The sequence below is a fragment of the Neopsephotus bourkii genome, unplaced genomic scaffold (assembly GCF_033783945.1).
Source record: "Neopsephotus bourkii isolate Nb327-2 ecotype Australia unplaced genomic scaffold, CSIRO-AGI_Nbou_v1 NB_53, whole genome shotgun sequence".
Classification (NCBI taxonomy): Eukaryota; Metazoa; Chordata; class Aves; order Psittaciformes; family Psittacidae; genus Neopsephotus; species Neopsephotus bourkii.
This window is the reverse complement of record NW_026900570.1, coordinates 10886328-10905068: the sequence shown is the minus strand read 5'-3', so window position 1 is coordinate 10905068 and position 18741 is coordinate 10886328. Positions and strand designations below refer to the sequence as shown.

The 18741-nt window shown below is 41.1% G+C and overlaps 1 protein-coding gene across 1 annotated transcript; it reads left to right on the top strand.

The window, feature by feature from the left end:
* Positions 1 to 4690: 4690 nt before the first annotated feature.
* On the top strand, positions 4691 to 17724 carry MTPAP (mitochondrial poly(A) polymerase). Its single transcript, XM_061350852.1, has 9 exons — positions 4691 to 4883; positions 7234 to 7406; positions 7943 to 8176; positions 8486 to 8710; positions 11622 to 11833; positions 13737 to 13963; positions 15196 to 15288; positions 15387 to 15460; positions 16849 to 17724. Exons 1-9 carry the CDS (start codon positions 4712 to 4714, stop codon positions 17185 to 17187), a joined length of 1749 nt encoding a protein of 582 aa, XP_061206836.1. The 5' UTR covers positions 4691 to 4711; the 3' UTR covers positions 17188 to 17724.
* The last annotated feature ends 1017 nt before the right edge of the window (positions 17725 to 18741 follow it).

Genomic DNA, 18741 nt, shown 5'->3' with positions numbered 1-18741 from the left:
AAACTAGTCCCAAGGGACTTTCTAGAGAAAAGCACGACCCCCTAGACGCTTGGGTCTTTTGTAAATAAAGACAAGTTTGTACCACAATTAAACTAATTCACTCTGATAACATTTTCATGCATGAGGCATCTGTACAGTTTAAACCAAATGCAACTTTCTGTAAATGCCAGCTCTTCTCTGTTCCTCAAAGTGTTCCAAAACTACATCACGATACTAATACTCTTGACAGCTCACTATTACCCCAAAAGCTCTGAATAACAAGAAAAAGTGATTACAACCCATGCATTCTTAGTTCTGTGCTTTTAGTGCTTGAGAAAAGCTGCAGAACCTTCGTTCATATCTGCAGCTACCTGAAAGGAGATTGTAGCAAGGTGGGTGTCAGTCTCTTCTCCCAAGCAATACAGGGCAAGAGGAAATGGCCTCAAGTTGCACGAGGAAAAGTTTAGATTGGATATCAGGAAAAATTTCTTCACTAAGAGGCTTGTCAAGCACTGGAACAGGCTGTCCAGTGAAGTGGGTGAGTCACCAAGATGTGTACATGTGGCGCAGTTTAGTGGTAGACTCGGCAGTGTTAGGTTAACGGTTAGACTCTATGATCTTAAGGATCTTTTCCAACCTTAATGATTCTGTGATTCTATTTTCCCTGTATATAGCAAATTTTAAAAACTAAATGCTGACACGAGAGCAGTGACTAGACTTTGCAAAGCTGATTCTTTAGATTATGCAGCAATTTTGCATTATATTTTCACCAGCAGCAAAAAAAAAAGTGTCCATTTGCTAACAGGGCCATCCTTCATTTTTATCCCTAAAATCCTGTACTAAAACCTGTACTGAGGACCCAAGTGATATTCTAAATTACTCAATGCAATACAGGTACATACAGAAATTATACCACTAAGTATGCTTTACTTAGGTTCTCAGTTAAAAAACCTGTTCTTACCTACAGTGGAAAAATCAAACAAAATGTAAGCACTTAAGTCAGTTTCTAAAGCACAAGACTCTTGCTCCAGTTCTGCCATTATTCCAACATTGCCACATGAGTAATTTGCAAGACAAAGGTTTACTTCTCTATTTATCACAAGTAGCTTTTCCTTAAAACCTTTTTTTTTTTTTTTTCCTTCTGAGAAGTGTGCTGCTTGACAGCATCCTTACATCCACCGTATCAAATGAACGGTAACTGGACACCAGCCTTCTGAGACCCTGGGGGATTTTTGTGTGTCAAGAATCAGCAAGGCAAAAAAACCCAAACAAAACCTGCAACAAAAACAACCAAACACACACATCCCCCAAAAATACCCTCCCCACAGTTTGCCCCCCCCCCCCAAAAAAAAAAAACCAAAACCCAAAAAACTAAAACACCAAAGCATCAAAAAACACAAACTCAACTGATCAAAAGCCGCACCGACTGGCTTAATAAGATCCTACACCCATAATAAAGATTTCTTGTGCTGCTTTTAGGGGATAATTTCCAACAAATTGAATGGCAAATAACTGACCATAAGTGATGAAAACAAGTTACTATTCGCTTTTATTAAAAACTACCGACAGACCTCAAGAATCACAATCCCTTTGGAAAAAAAAAGGCGGGGGGGGGGGGGGGGGAAGCTCTGCTATTAAGAAACAAGAATTATCAACAATTTCAGCTTCTACATCATCGCAGTTTTTCACTGGTGCTACAGAAAAGTGTTCGTGTGCGCCCTCCCCGCCCGCTGCCTGTGCAGTTTCGCGTCCCCCTGCCCTGCAGACCCCGGGAACAGCAGCACAGGTGCTGCGGATCAAACCGCTCCAGTCAAACACGGTGCACTGCAAGCGGAGGGTATCCAGGAGCCTGTCCGGCTCTATTCCTGCACTTCCATCCCTGCTGCCAGCCAGCCTCGCGGGGAAGTAGCTCAGCTGTCTCCTCACTGGCACTGCAGTTCCGTCCCTTCCCATCCCGCCGCCGCTTTCCCAGGGCTTCTGCCGCCTGACCGGAGGCCCCACTGTCCCAAGCCCGTTGCTGCTTACCCGCGGGACGCCAGAAGCCGCTCCGTCCGTCCGTCCGTCCGTCCGCACGCCGGGAGCGCGGGGCGCTCTCGGCCGGGTCTCGCGGGGAACTCCTGGAGCCGCGGAGGGCGCAGGTGGCACCGCCCGCTGCACGCCGAGGGCGGGGGACCGGGACGGCCCCGGCTGAGGTTTCTATTTCGGTTTCCTGGAAGGGGGGAGCTGCACCGCCCTGCTCTGGGTGCGGCCATGACGCTGCCGGAGTCCCGGTGACGTCCGTGAGCCCCTCGATCTCCCCTGTCCCGTGCGCATCTAGGGGGATCCTGCCAGCTCCATACACACCGAGATTAAGCATTATTAACGATTGGACTTGATGACCTTTAAGGTCTTTTCCAACATAGCTGATTCTACGGTTACGAGAATAAAAATTCAGCTGAAACTGGTGGACTATAGGACAACAATGTGAAGGATTTGTTAGCAGCAGTGGGACTGAAATGCTCTTGGGGACAGCAGCATAAATTTGGTAATTGCTAAAATTGGGCAGGATTATATTTTATTTCTCATCCAAAAGGCAGTAACTCCTGCAGGACTGCGCTGCCCAACTGTTCCTCTTCACCGAATTAGCTTTTAAGGAGAGAAGTGGCACCTCTTGATCACCAAACCCAGTTGCTGCAGCACTAGGAGCAGATGAGGTGAACCTGCCTCAAGGTCTCATGAGACACAAGCTGTATTTTCTGTTTATTATCTGCACTATAATATTTGCTTACTGAAGTTGGTGGCAAAACTTTCATTTTAAAGCTTCAGAACACTCTCTTTAGGCTCCAGTGTTTATTATCACTACATACAACTCCTTTTCTGTTTCCATTACCTAGACACACTGATTCCCTTGTTTAAAGGTTGCACGTTTGCTACTTGTCTGGTGCTGCTCAAAACTGCCCAAAGTATGGCACAAATGACATTCTGAAATGTTTAGGGAACCAGACAGGCTCACTAATTGGTTTTGTTTCCCTTAGCATCATAACTTAGCATGTGGAATACTGCTAGCAGTGTTAACATCTGTTCACACAAGGTTTCTTCTCCAAAATACACAGATGATAAACACATCAGCGCCATATCTATGTTGAGTTGGAGGCCCTTGCCCAGTTGCACTAACTACTCAGTGCATTTACTAAGAAACACCCGTGAAAAAATGCAAGCAAGCTGAAGATCATTGAAATAAAACCAGAGGATGGAAATTGAAGGCAACTAAGGAAGCAGGCAGGCTACAGGAGAGGTAAAAAGGAGAGAGGCCAGGCCTGAAAGAAGGCAGAATTGGGAGTAGCTTGAATGTGGGAGGTTAAAGCTGAGCAAATGCATTCTTACACACAGCATCTCTCAAGCTAGGAAACCTTCGGTATCCTCTTTGAGGAATTTGCTTGGGTTATTAGTGTTCCTAAACCCACAATTAATTTTAATGAATCCATTTTCCTTTTTTTAGACCAGCTTCAAAGGGGAAAAGAGGAGGAGTTTCTCTCCACATCAGTGCATTTACGAAGGACAAGTCATAGGATTCCAGAGGAAACTCACCATGGAAAGATGGAGGAAACACAGGTTTCTGCTCCATGGCATGTGTATGTAGGGTATAAACTGAAATGCAGTATTTAAAAAGCAATCTACTCAGATTCAGGATCATCCTAGAATACAAATTCAATTGCTTATAGACCCTGACTTACTAGGAGGCTCCCAAGGGTACAGCTCTGCAGTGAAGACCTGCTAGCACACAAAAAAGAGCCACACAGCCCAGCCTAACATACAATACACGTGTGCCCGTAAGTTAAAAAAAAAATGACTATTTTCAAATACAAACAAAAATGCCATTTTCATCACTCCATACCTGGGAACCATGCTGTAGGCCACTTCCTTGGTGCCCTGCAGCTCTGTGACCTAACCACTGCATTTCTGATACCACAGAACATGCGTACTGGCCTTCTCTATAGTAACTCCCTTTTCTCACCCCTCTCATGAGATTGGACAAATCACAAAATGGTTTGGGTTGGAACAGACCTTCTAGCTCATCCACTTCCAACCCCCTGCCATGGGCAGGGTCACCTCACACTAGGCCAGGTTGCTCAAAGCCCCATCCTGGCCTTGATCACTGCCAGGGATGGGGCAGACAATTATGTATTTATTATTAAGAAATAAAGTCTGTATTTGGTACATTTCAATAATTAAGCCCTAATACATTTCTTGACTGCACCTAGAGCTATCACCAGTAGCTATCACCAGTGTTTCCCCTTCTTAAACAGCCAGTCAGCTGAAACCTGCATTCAACCCCTATCACTTCGGCCATCGGACCCTTCAGGTTCACCTCCATGCCCACCTCTACCCTCCCGCCCTTGGCCGGCGGGGGTCCTGCAAGGGGCGACCGCAGGCCCTGGCAGATGGGCACGCAGGAAGCCTATCCCGATCTGTGGGGTAAGCAGCTGCCCGCACCCACACGCCTTGGGCCCGGCCTAGGCTGGGCTGCGCTGGGCTGGGTTGGCCGGTTAGTTTGCTCCCTCATGCCAAAGCAGGCAGCTGCCTGCTCTTACACGCCTTGGTGGTGACAACAGCCACAAACGTCGTGCCGGTAACGCAGGGACAGCTCAGGACTCGGGCAGCCGCTCCGCTCCAGACGAAGGAAGATTGAGCCTCACCGACCGCCGTCCAAGGCGGAGAGAGCGCCTGCGCAGAGGCTGCTGCCGGCCTGATAATGGCGCACCGGGCGGGCGGGCGGGCGCTGTCCGTGCTTCTGAGCCACCTGCGCCTCCCCGGCCCGGCGGCGACCGGCGGCTGCGCGGGATGCGGGCAGGCCCGGCCCGGCTCCTCCGGCGCTGCGGTGCAGAAGGCGCCGCAGGCGGCCGGCCCCGAGGAGGCGGGTGAAGGTAGGGGTCGCCGGGTCGTAGCACGTTCCTTCCCCTCAGGATGTCCCCGCTACGGCTGTGCCTCCCGTGGGCGATGAGGTCAGGAGAGGGCGCAGGGAGCGGACTGTCCGTCTGTTGTGTTTGCGGTAGGCAGTTCGGCCTCGAGAGAGGCGCCTGGGCAGTGCCGGCCTCCCAGGCTTCAGCACTTTCTCAGGGCCTCGGAGTCCCTGCAGCGACAGGGGCACCCCGCGGCAGCTTTGTTGGCCTGTGCTTTCCCGGCCGTAGCGCCAAGGTGCAGCCTGGAAGGCCAGAACCTGCTAGCTTTGTCTGGGACTTGGTTTATTAGACGTGGAAATGTGCTAGAGGTGAATGAATTTCCCCATCTACTCCACTCTTGTGAGACCCTGAGTACTGCGTTCCGCTCTGGGCCCCCAACATAAAAGCACGTGGACCTGTTGGAGTGTGTCCGAATTTCGGTTAATGATCCTTTTTTTGGACCTGGTTTGTTACATGACTGTGTGTATACTTGCATTAGCATTAGCATGCAGAGGGCAGCATTAGAGTATCTATGAGCACCATGTGGGGAATGGTGTTGTTTCTTGCAGCAGGAGTGCTGGTGTATACCTCTTTAAAATAACTGTAAAACTTTGGCACTAACTGGAAAAGTTGTATGGAACCGAGGAAGAAAGCGAAATGGACCGTCTCTCTTGCATTTAAAGTGCTTACAACCACCTTTTGGATGTGATCATCTGTACCTGTGCTGTGCTTAGACTGTGCAGATGACAGCGAAGCCAGGAAGAGATGTGAGATGACATCATCTGCCGTAGTAACTAAGCACGTATAGGCAGTAAATCGGGCAGGAATCACATGGGTAATTTGGCATAATGCAGAGAGCTGTGGGTGTGAGAAGATCCAGGTTCATCTCCTGACTGTGGTACTCATCCACATAACTTGTCCTTTCTGTATAAGAGTCACTTCATACTGCTTTGCCCCTAAGGAAAATAGGATATTTAGCATCTTCATAAAGTGCTTTTTGGGGTTTCTAATGAAAAATGCTATATACAACTAAGCTATCAAAACAATTATGTTGCTTCATATTTACAGGACTATGTAAGAGCTCAATACATTTGTAAAGTAAAATTATAGACTGGTTAGAGTTGGAAAGGACCTTAAGATCACCCAGTTCCAACTCCCCTGCCATGGGCAGGGACACCTTCCGCTAGACCAGGTTGCTCAAAGCCCTGTCCAACCTGGCCTTGAATACTGCCAGGATGGGGCAGCCACAGCTTGTCTAGGCAACCTGTGCCAGTGTCTTACCACTCTCAATAAAGAATTTCGTCTTTATATCTAACCTAAATCTCCCATTTAAGTTTGATTTTTATTTTTTTTAATAATAATAAATACTAACAAATGTCATTAGGTGATGGTTAAGGTTTTTGTGAGGTCACAGTATCCCATGGGTTCCTCAAAATCAAGACCATAAAATAGAGTGGTCTGCTGAGTCTTCCTGTATCAGACAGTAGCTGCAGGGAAGTAACTGCATATTCTCCAGTCTGACTTACAAATGGCAATATTAACAGACAGCAGCTTTACAGGCTGTAGTAATGTGCTGTGGTCAGTAGATTAGTTTGAGAGTTATGCAGGCAAGTGATTATGATCTCAAATTTCAGGATATGTCCCCTTTTTATGTATCTAATCAAGAAAAAAGTGTCTGTGTTCAGCATGTCTCATTTCCATGTTAATTCTGTGGGCTGTCAGCAGCAATGTAGATTGCCAGTAGTGTGGCAAGATATGACTGATCTGTGGGTTTATTGTAGTAGAGCAGATGAAACTATAGTATTAAATGAAAACTTTGAGTAGGAGTTTACTGTAAAAGAAGGTGACAAGTTGTAGAAATAAGCCAGTATTGAATTGTTCCGAAGGTGAAAGTGCTGGTTTTGTGGTAGCTGAGAGAGATTATCTTTCCAGCATAGCTTGCCAAAGGCCTAGCTCTGCCTCATACGCCAGCTGGTATTTCTAGACTCGTATGTAGAGTCTGACTCTGCAAGCTGAGTGTTTTGATACAGCAAATCAAAGGAGAGAAAATACTCCTTGTATTATAAAGATTCCTGTGGCATCAAGGGAAGTCAGTACTGTTTTCTTCCTATATTTGCTATTCCTTGTTCTTACAAATGTATGTATTTGTGACAGACATACGCTAATGTTTGTATCTTTCACTCATTCTTGGTTGCTTTTTCTTTTGCTGTGACCCTCTCAGAGAGCCAGAACAAACCTTTGGCCAGTTGTTCAATCCAGAGAAAGAGACTAAGTGTACTAGAATCAGTTTTAAATCTTTATATATAAGAGTCTTGATGCTCATTTCTTCTCACAGATGCTGAAGTCAATACCAAAAAGAAGACATTTGCTGAGGTCCAAACAGAACGATTGGAGCAAGCAGAACGGACTGTTTTAATTAAGTGCCCACCAAAACTGAATGAAAAAAAATTATTGCAGTATTTATCCAGTCATGGAAACATTAAAAGTCATTTCTTTTTTGAAAATCGGGTAAGTAATTAACAAAGTAAAGTAAAATTTAGACTCAGACAAAACCAAATGCCGGCATTTGGTCAAGGCCTCATACATGCAAGTTAAGAAAATGATCTGTAATTAGTAAATTAATTTTTTATCTTAATGTTGCTGGGCAACATATTTTTATTCATAAATCAGCTAAGCAGCACTTAAGGCATAGCTAGCAACCTGTTTTACACTAAACCTTTGAACCTTTCAAATAGCACTGAAGTGTGCATTATTCTGACAACAGGGATAACTCACTTTTATATATTTCCTAACTGTTGCAGTTGTGAAGATAAATAGATTTTAGAACTTCTATGTTTAGTGCTTGCTGCCAAGAATAGCATATCTAAAATATTTCTGACCTCTTGTGAAGAAGTGTCTAAAAATTGTTGAGGTACAAGACCTCGCATTTGGCTTCAGGACTGTCATTAAACTGTCTCAATACTCCCAGCAGCATCTAAATAGTATCAGTTCAGGGCTTGTATGCATTTATCTAACTCTGTCTGTTTCCATTTGTCATGTTTTAGGGTATCCATGCTTTAATAGAATTTTCGGAAAAGAACAGTATAGCCTCGTTGCAGGACGCCATTGGAGTCCCAAGTGCTGCAGAGTATCACGTTGTTCCATTTAAATCTAGACTTTTTACTTTCATGCTGAAAAACCCAGTTAGTCAAGCTGCTGAAGGGACACCGCTTCACCTCTCTCCTCAGTCTCACATTCCAGTGAAAGAGCTTATTGAGAAGCTTTGTCATGCAGACAGTGTAAGTAGAGGTTTCTCGATCTCTTTCAATTAGAAATGAACCATGCTTAATTCAGATTTGCAAGTAGTCATGTGCTACTTACAAAACAATTTATTTCTATACCCCTCTTAGAATTTTGTGTGAGTGGTTCTCTTTCATTGAAATATGTGGATGAAATCAGGAATTGCAAAGATTTTTTTTCTGTATGAAATAAGCACATTTGAGATTAAAAAAATCTTCCAGTTGCAGTAATGTTAAGTAGATGTAAATGTATGCTAGTAGACAGAAGATGGGTGATTTTATATTTAAAGTATTTATTTTCTCACCTAGATAAGCAGTCAGATGTACATCCTACTTAATGAGTATCAGCTTACAGATGAAAATATCAAGCTCCGATACCTGGTCTGTTCCCTGGTTCAGGATTTTGCACGTGCGTATTTTCCAGACAGCACAGTAAAGCCATTTGGCTCTTCAGTCAACACTTTTGGCAAATTGGGATGTGATGTGGACATGTTTCTGGACTTCCGTGATACACAAAAGCATGCCGCAAAAATGGTAAGATTATGCTGTGCATCTCCAACCTACTGGATTTCTTACCAGAGCAGCTCATTTGCTGCCTTGAACACTGCCAGGGATGGAGCATTCACAACCTCACTGGGCAACCTATTCCAGTGCCTCACCACCCTAACAGTAAAGAATTTCTTCCTTATATCCAATCTAAACTTCCCCTGTTTAAGTTTTAACCTGTTACCCCTTGTTCTGTCACTACAGTCCCTAATGAATAGTCCATCCCCAGCATCCCTGTAGGCCCCCTTCAGACACTGGAAGGCTGCTATGAGGTCTCCATGCAGCCTTCTCTTCTCCAGGCTGAACAGCCTCAACTTTCTCAGCCTATGCTTTCAAAGCATATTTTGTAACTAGCTGTTTTCTTTTGTATTCATCCCCTGTAGAAATAGAAGTTCTGTTGTGAACTTTATTGTTACTTGATGATGGACAAACTTACTAGCAGTTGTGATTACTTGCGGATAGTTCACAGGCTCATTACTATGGGGATGCTGCAGCAAGAAGCCAGCAGGGATACTAGCTGAGTGTGTGCCTTCAGATTACATGGTAGGTTAATAGGCTGTGTGGCACACTGATACTCTGTGTGGTGCAGCAAAGCTTTTGTTTTGTGTGCAAGCACAGACTATATGCACTGAAGATGATGATCTTACTGTTTTTTTGACATTTTAGAGTGTTAAAACATGGATACATTTGCTGCATCAGTGTGAAAGTATGTAAAATAAGGAACATTAGAGCATCACTGACGGCCTCATCTTTGGCCAGCAGCTGAAGCTGGCTAGAACTGTCCCTGTCCAAGATGAGGAGCAGCTGCTTATGGCTTCTTGAAGAAGCCAATCCTGCAGCAACCCTACTACCAAAACCTTGCCATGTAAACCTGGTAGTAACATTGGTCCCATCGCCCATGATGGGCAACAGACAATATTTCAGAAGAAGGCAAAAGTCTCATATAGCTGGCAGTGTGATTTGTAGGGAGAACAGTATTCTCCCTGGCAAACTGTGTGACTAGCATACGTAACTTGACTGTCTTAGAACAAATGAAGACAAGGGGAGGTGGCTTTAGTTATAAGATGATAGAGCAGCAGTGAAATGGGTATCCTCTGATTTTTTGCTTTATTGCAGCCTTTTAGGAGGTATTAGCAATGGTACCAGGCATTTCAGTACCTATTTACATTAAATTAGTTTTAGTCTTATGGTAAACTGATTTCTAATTGTGAATTTAAAAAGCAGCAAAAGTGGGAGCATTCTTTACCAAGATTATCAATGCAATGTTTGACCATGGGTATGGCATTTTGAACATGTGGGCAGTTTGGGATATTAGTGAAGGACATAAAAGAGAGTTCTCTAATATTTTTAAAGTAACAATTTCTGTGTTTAAACAGTTATGCTTCTTGCTTAAGGTACTGTATCAATTTACCCCCGAGTAATAGTTCACTTTATGTACATTTGCTGTTCTGAGTGACATGGCAAGAATAAGTGGAGAACCTACTGGGGCAAGTGTATCAGTACTTCATCCTGCCCAGCTGACACCAAACCTATGTGAGAAGGTCCTGTCAATGATTAAGAGTACCTATTTTATCATTACGAAAAAAAAAAAAGTCTTTATTCAGCTTCTGAGAGATAATTGAGCTGCTGTTTGGAAGGCACGTTATGATTTTTGTCACAAACAAAAAGGTCCAAAACCCAGCACACCTACATGTGGTCAGAGTTCCCATCTTTTTCTTTCTTGTTACCTGCCTCGATGCTAATAGTTACAGGCTTTTTTCACTTTGAGCCAGCCCTGCTGTAGCACACATACATAGCTAAATGGATGAGGGACCTCTGCCCTGGTATGGTCAAACACATTTGCTGTCTGGAGAACTGTTGGCAAGAGCAGTCCACCACAGGGATTGCTGGAGCAATTCAGAAATTCAGCACCTAAATTGACTTTATGGGACAGGTTCCAAGATCCTTATTGTTTCTCCTGTTTGTGAGCCCATGTTTCTTTTGCACTAACCTGGTGACAATAAAAGTAACCTCCCCTGTGTCTCAGAGGACTAGTTAGGTCACTGTGTAATGCTGTTTGTAGAGGGTACATTTCACACATGCTGTGTTTTAAGGTGGGTAATAAATGAGTGTCAGCTATTGAATTAGCAAGCAAAATTAGATGAGGCTTCTTAGAAACTTAGAGGGACTATAAAAAGAGTAAGAGATTTCATAGGTATGAAGTTATTTTCCTGAGAGACACACTACAAATATGACAGTTTGAAATACAGAGACCTACAGGAAAATCAATTTCTGATGTTATCAGAATACATGTTTACAGGTGTTTTTGTTGGTCATAAAAACTGTATGTGTACTGAAGTGGTTGTTTTAGGTCTTAGCAGCTTACCTTCATTTTGAAGGATTAAGTTATTTGCATGTTCAGGGTTTTTTTAATTACTTTTTTAAATGAGAAAGATTTTATCCTTTACACTGATATTTGATTCACTAATAACGCATTGTTCTTTGAGGATTTGAAATGGAATTACTGGTGGTTTGAAGTTAAGGGTGTTCTGGTTGTTGTTTGCCTCTCTAATTTCACTGTATGCTCCTCTTTTCAGTCAGATCGCATATGCTCTCAGGAATTCCAGAATTACTTGTAGGCAATAGTGATATGTAGTAGTATTATACTGTAAAGTTACTTGTTCAGATTGAGGGTAAGTTGATTACTATTAATCTGGAAAAATTGAATCACTGAAAAAGAATACAAAAGATAATACAGTATGTTTTTACGTTTTTTCAAAGTTCTGCACATTGCCTTGAATAATTCTTGTCTATCAATCTTTAATTGAAACACTTTTGCAAACAGTTGTAGTCTATGACAAGTATTCTTAAATGTCTCTGGTTCCAGGGCTAACACTTAACTTTTAAAATTCTGTGTTAGAAAAAAGGTCCCTTTGACATGGAGTATCAAATGAAAAGATTACCATCTGAAAGATTAGCAACCCAGAAAATTCTGTCTGTGGTTGGTGATTGCCTTGATAATTTTGGTCCTGGATGTGTGAGTATACAGAAGATACTCAATGCTCGCTGCCCGCTGGTGAAATTTTCCCATCAACCGACAGGATTCCAGTGTGATCTGTCAGTGAGCAACAGGTGAGACAGCTTTATAAAGTTTAGAAAGAATACTAATGTAATTATGTTCTGAAAACCTGTGATGAAAACTGTTTTGTCTGCTCATTTCTGTGTTGTTAACAGAAGTGAATGTTGGCTCTGACAGTAAAAATGGTATCTTTAACTTTATAGAGCTCAGGTTTTGATGTAGTTAAGATATCTTTCTCCAGCATAGGAAATACTTGCTGGCTGAAACTGAAGACTTGAAAACCACTCTATACAGTAAGGTTGACTAATAAGGAATTGAAAGAAGGCAGTGCTTGTTAGTTATTACTTCCCTTTATTTGTATGGGCATATGCACTGTCTTCTTTTGATTAGTTTTCAGATTAAGCAGCTCCATTATGTTAGTTTTCAGTTGTTTGGCTTCTAGTTATTTTGGCGTCCTTTTTTTCTTAAGGGTCTGCATATACCTGTTTGCTGGCAAGGTATCTTGAATGCTAAATTAACTTGCTGAACCTCTGAAAGCAGAATCTCAAGTGTTACTGTCGTTCTGGACCTTTCACCGCAATGCCCGATAGAGGGAGCAGGCTTCTTAGAAATACCTCTCTTTGCATCTGTTTTCCTCTTACAGCTTGCCCTCCTTTGGTTGACAGTAAAACGTATGATTTGGTTTGCTGTCACAAAGAAATGCCATACCCACCACAATCCAGAATACATCCATAACACTGGTTTAAGGGTACCATAATACCAAATGAGTAACTTTTTTTGTTGTTGTTGGGAATAGTAGAATGTGAGTTACTATCTTTCAGAATACTTTTCATAATAACTTTAGTGCAGATTTTGTGATTGGTCTACATGAGATACAGTCAGATCCTAGCCTGAATTTTCTGAATTACCCAAAGTTCCATTTCAGAATATGCAGGAGTTGTTAAGGCAGTACTGAACAAATGTCTTGCAATAAAATTACTTTTGTATAGACAGCCAGAGTGAAAGTCAGCATTTACTTGTAATTCTCTGCTGACAGTGGCTGGTTGGGACTGCGTGTGTTGTCCTGTTATCATTTGGAGTAATACCAAACCTCTGGACAAAAGGAAGCGCTTCAGAGTTGAAGTTTTAGAAGTTCAGGTGTTATAAAACTTTGACATGGTAAATTTTCCCAAAATGCTATGGTGGATTTTTAGAATAATTCAGTGCAAGATTAGGAGTAAAAACTCCTGCAGCTGTAGTTCAACAAGTACTTTAAACTGAACCCAAAATAAGTTTTGCTGTCACACCATGCTTCCATTTTATTTCTTTTTCTTGCCCTCCTGTTTGTACCCTACATGAATGTCTGTACGACCATATGATGAAGCAAATAAAAACCTGATCCATCTGAAGACCTTTATTCTTCCATATTAATAGGATTTTGTAGCAGGACCAAATATGAGTAATTTGAAAAGTGGCTTTTTTTGCAGATTTCATTGTATCTCTGCACTTCATGTATTTTTCAGTACATTGTTAGGGTAGAGATAGCATCTAATGTACCTCAAAGGCAACTGTGGCTAAATTGTGGGTTTTGCCTTCATTATGTATAGTTTCATTCCTGAGTACTTGATGGAACTTTCTTGTTTCTTTCTTTCTTTTTTGCTTGTTTGGTTCTGTTTTTGTTCATTTGTTTAACTTGCACTGTGATGTGGAACAAGGAAACAGTGCAAATGCAGTACTGTTATTTACAATATACAAGAAGTATACAACTGTATACTTACTACTATGGAAAATTACCAAATATTTCATCCTGGACAATTTCAGGCATTCTCCTCTATTTTTTTAAATGCATAAAAGCTAAATGTGTTTTTTTTTATGCACACCCTACTGCTGCTGTAGGGCTGAACGATGAACACTACATTTGGTACTTTACAGTTCTCTCATTATTTACATGTCTCTTACGTTTCATTCCTTCTTCAGCATCGCTATAAAAAGTTCAGAACTCTTGTACATCTATGGCTGTCTGGATTCCCGTGTAAGAGCACTAGTGTTCAGTGTACGATGTTGGGCTCGTGTTCATGGACTTACAAATAGTATTCCTGGCACCTGGATTACAAACTTCTCTCTGACTATGATGGTCATGTTTTTTCTGCAAAGGAGATCACCACCTATCATTCCAACACTAGATCAACTTAAAGAACTGGCAGGTAAGGACAGCTATTTATGTGTTTATTGCAGCAACTTTCACATTTATTTTCTCTAAAGTGATGAATAAACTCAAGCAATTTCTTTATGTCCTCGAATACTAACGCGTACTGTGTGTGCCTTACGTTTAAGATAATATACAAGTTTTAGATGTATTTTTTTGTGAAAATAATACATTTTAAAGGCAAAAAAAATCCATTTTCAATACACTACTAAATTCTGTTTAGAGGGGTTAGGCTTGTTCTGTGCCTCAGATAATTAAGAACTCATTTATTTGCTCAGTGGTCCCATGCTAGCTCTTTTTTTTTTGTTGTTGTTTTTTTCTATTTTGCTTGTTTTAGAAGACTTGTAGTGTCTCAGATGCCTCTGCAGTTGTTAAGAATTTTGTGCAGACTGATGTATATTGTTTTATAGATGCCAAATGTTTAAAAGAAAGTCTATATTTTTTTCCTCACAATTCAGACTATCCTTGAGACTGTCTAGGTCGTCTGCAAATAATTCTTTTGTCTTCCCAAACAAACTGTTCTGGCTGTTTCATACATAGCTTTCAGGGCATATTATGTTCAGTAAATCTTAGAAAAGCATAGAAAATGATATCCCAAGTTCTTGATTCCTCACTCATGTCTTCTGCTTGTTGACATGCTTCTCTGGAAGCTTTGAGTGCTTTGAGTGGAGAAAAAGGTCTGTGTCCAGTTGCTTTAAAATCAGTGTAAACATTCCATTAGAATTCTATAGATCCTTTTTTTTTTAATACATAAGCCAAAACACCTGCACTGAAATTTTACAAGAATATTCCTAAATCTCTTTTAAGTTTTTTTAAAAAAAGACAATGGACACTTTGGGTCTGATTTTTTTGAACCCTTCACAGTTATTAGCCTCAGAGATCTGTGCCATTTAGTGTGTGATAAAGCTCTGTATGCAGAGATACCAGGTTTGTTACTTAAAATAAGTAACTTAAGAGATACAAAGATACTCTATACCTTATTCCTGTAGGCTTTTAAAAATACTGCATTTACTCATGCTTCTTTTCTTTTGCCTGTCCATGTACTTTTTTCTTTTAAATCTTTAACAACTTAGATGAAATCTTAACCTGAAAGTTCACTCATGAACTCCTAATTTGATTTAATACAATAGCATTCAGCAAGTGCAGTCATATATGTTACCTGAATTTTATTAAACACAATGGCATTTTATTATTTATCACTTACAATTATGCCCATGATTTTTGTTTCAGATCAAAAAGACAAGCTTATAATTGGAGGATATGATTGCTCATTTGTTAGTGACTTAAGCAAGATTAAATGTACAAATAATACAGAAACACTTGGTAGGTAAATTGTCATCAACATTTTAAAATTGTTTTTTATGAGCATGTGGAAAGTAAACTTTTCATGTTACTGATGGCTGTTATTTTCTTTCCCTTAGATGTATTGTTGGGTGACTTTTTTGAATATTACGGAAACTTTGATTTCAGAAGGAATTCCATAAATCTTCGAAAGGTGAATGAATTTTAATCTGTCATCAGTATCAACTGAATTTCTTTGCTTGCCATTTGACAAATTACATATGCTAAGAAGGAGTTTCTGTCATTTTTAATTGCATGTACAGTCCATTTACATTGGTTGTATCCAAAAACAAAGTCCTTCATGTGAAGGAAGAAGGTTTTCCTCTCAAAGCCTTATCACTTACAGCACCATTAAGGACACCTGCAGTGTCATTACTTGGGTATATTGGAAAGCACAAACCCTGATTCTAAGCCTGTGTGGTTTTTCATTAAAACCCTGTAATAAAATTGTCAATTTTAAAAATAGAAGCTATTTTGCTACATATATAACTAACTGCCTTAACTTCCTTCCACCTGTTGCTGGTCTTCTTTCAAGGGTTTCAGTGCTATGTTGCTGCGTGGTCATTTATGTTCTGTTTCCTAAATGGGCACTATGGATTACTGGCATTAAGAGATCTTTTTGCTGCTGGTGGTTGATCTTGGAAACTGATTTATTAAGCTGGGGAACTTCTGTTTGCCATTAAGCCTTAAAAAAGGCAAGCAAAAAATATATACGTGTTGAAGCCTGAGCTTCTCTGGGCAAATGTCTGTGCTGCTGATGTTTTTCTGTTTAACTAGTGAGTCCTCTTGGCCCTAGGCTAGTGTATGTATCATGTACATGGACACTTCCTGGACTAGCAGTAGCTCGTAGATTCCCGCTACACTTTGTGGTGGAAGGCCTGAAGAGATTCTGTAATACGGAGCAGGTCAGCCAAGTAGCACTGATAAGCACTGAGATGGAAGTGTGCTTAAATAGCAGACTACATAGTCAGCAACTTGCCCAAAAGTGCCCATGACCTGAATACCTCTGTACTCAAAGGACAAACTAAATGGGGAGGAATTTCAGCCAAAGTAATAATCCTGTTTTGTTATACTAGCTCCTAATGGGTACTGAAAGAGGAGTGGTTTGAACAGTTTAAGTGCATGCATGTAGTAGTTTATCACACTGGGCTATGCAGGTTAATATGACACACTCACTCTGCCCATACACAAATGGAGCTAGGAGTAGGAAACTGCAATGAGTGAGGTCTGAGGTTTGTGGAAAAGCAAACGGGAGAACGGCCAAAAAGGCTAAGCTGTAGTTGTGTGTTCTTTACCTTGAAGGAAATCTAAGCTGAATGCGGCAAGGAAAACCACCGCTAAGAGGATTCAGAGAACAGGAGTCATACAGTCCAGGTGGACAGGAAAATTAACTTGATTAATAATAACTGGGATTTTTTTGCAAAAAGTTCTCTACTAGGTCAAAATACTTGTAATGCTAATGTAATAACTCAAGTGATTTGTTTTTTGCTCAGCCTATAATACACATATGCAACTTTGGCTTTTTCTTTACACTGTCTGCAGGGAAAGGAAGTAAATAAACCCGAGTCATCTCCTCTTTATATCTGGAATCCCTTTGAACAAGACCTTAATATTAGCAAGAATGTTAATCAGCCACAGCTGGAGAAATTTGTAGCTATGGCCAGAGAAAGTGCCTGGATTTTACGGAAGGAAGAGAAAGCTCAGCAAATGATCAATAAAGAGCCTTGGGGACTGGCAGCCCTACTGATACCATTTGGAAAAAGTAATTCCAACAAGGCGAAGGATAGGCTGAAAGGAATAGGAAGTGAAACAATCAGAAACCTCTTGGACTCTTTAAAGTTAAATAATCCAAACAATCTACAAAAAGCAGTGGGAAAGTGACTTTCAGCACAGAAACACAGCAGCTAATATTCTGTTTTAGGAATTGAAGGTGACATACAGTCTGAAGAACGTTACTTTTAATATTTCTGTTATGGTGAAATGGAGAGTAAAATTACCTCTGTTTTCCATTGTGATGCTTTTTGTACAGGTCTGCTTTCTTTCTGTACGTTTTTCTCCTTGCTCTTCACTTTTCCATCTGTTTTATGAATGAAGAACATTCAAATGCAAGTTTTACAAATACATTTTGGAAGTAGTCTTCAGTTGGGCCCTGTTTAAAAAAAGACTGAGAGGAACAGCATGGGAAGAAGACTTTGGGAATTCTGTTGGCTAACATACAAATGATTTGCTAAATAAAAGCTCAAGAAACAAGCACCTTTCGTTAAAACCTCAGTGTGGAAGATTAATGTGCTAGAACCATTGCTTCCAATCCAGTCATGTTTTGGAAACCAGTAAAACCGAAGTGCATGTATCTGTGTTTGCAGTTGTTTTCCATTCATGTAGATAGTGCCAGAACAAAATAAAGAGAATGGAATTAGATAGTAGGGTCTTGCCATTTCATGAAACATTGCTCTCCAAGGGTAGTGCAACTGTTCCATGGTAGCAAAGTGGTTTTGTTCTTGTATTTACCATTGGATTTCAAATTTCTTCAGTCAGATCTTTTGTTGTCTGTACCATAGGACTGGTTCCCACCCACACTTGTATATACACTCATGTTTCTCATTTTGCCTTCAGCTTCACTTTAAACCTGTCTTTCAGGTTCAGGCAGGGGCTTTTGCATGTCCTTCTTGCCTCATCACTCTCCTCAAAAGTTGCTGCCTGCTAGACAACACCAAAACCTTCCTCTCACTCTACTTTGCAGAAGGATTTATTCCCTGCAGCGATTTATAGGGAATCAGGTATCATGCTGGAGTCCTGTTCCCAGTCTTGCTGTATTTTTCAGATACTCAGCTAAATGACAGTTGTCCGCCTTCCAGATCAGTTGGTCCAGTGAGAGTCTGTCCTTCTCACTGACTTAAAGCATTGAGTTCTCTGTCCATCTGCCACAAAAGTGTTTCAGGAGGAAGGGGGAGAGGGAAGGGAAGAAAGTCGGGTAAGTGGAGAGCAGATGTGATGGTAAGTAAATGTCACATAGATTTTCCAGGTACATTTGTGAGTATTCTACCTGTCCAGTTTGAGAGCCACTCATGCATTGAAACTAAATGGCAATAATGATAACTCTACAGATGATTGTCTTTATTCTTAACAGAAATTCTGTACAAGAAATAACTGTAACTTGCAGATTATCATACAGATGCAACATTGATGCTTATGAGCACTTTCATTTTCAGTGTGTTCAGATTCTTTTATGTTGCAGTAGTATGTGATACTGTGTAGACTTTCTAATGGTGTAGTCTGAAAAGTTTAGAAGTGTGTTTTCTCTTTTCCCTGAGGTATTATCTATTGGAAATACTGTGGGCAGTAACGAGTACTGGAAAAGTACTTGTAAAATCTGGGCAAGGAAAAGTACTTCCCAGCAGTTGGCAGACTAAAGTGTTAGGCTTGGAGATCAATTTC

What these genes read in the sequence shown, in the direction of transcription:
- MTPAP (XM_061350852.1), top strand. Translation starts at nt 4,712, where the DNA reads ATGGCGCACCGGGCGGGCGGGCGGGCGCTGTCCGTGCTTCTGAGCCAC. An exon ending in TCAACTTAAAGAACTGGCAG is followed by an intron (nt 13,964 to 15,195) that starts GTAAGGACAGCT and finishes TTTTTGTTTCAG; the next exon opens with ATCAAAAAGACAAGCTTATA. An exon ending in ATTCCATAAATCTTCGAAAG is followed by an intron (nt 15,461 to 16,848) that starts GTGAATGAATTT and finishes CACTGTCTGCAG; the next exon opens with GGAAAGGAAGTAAATAAACC.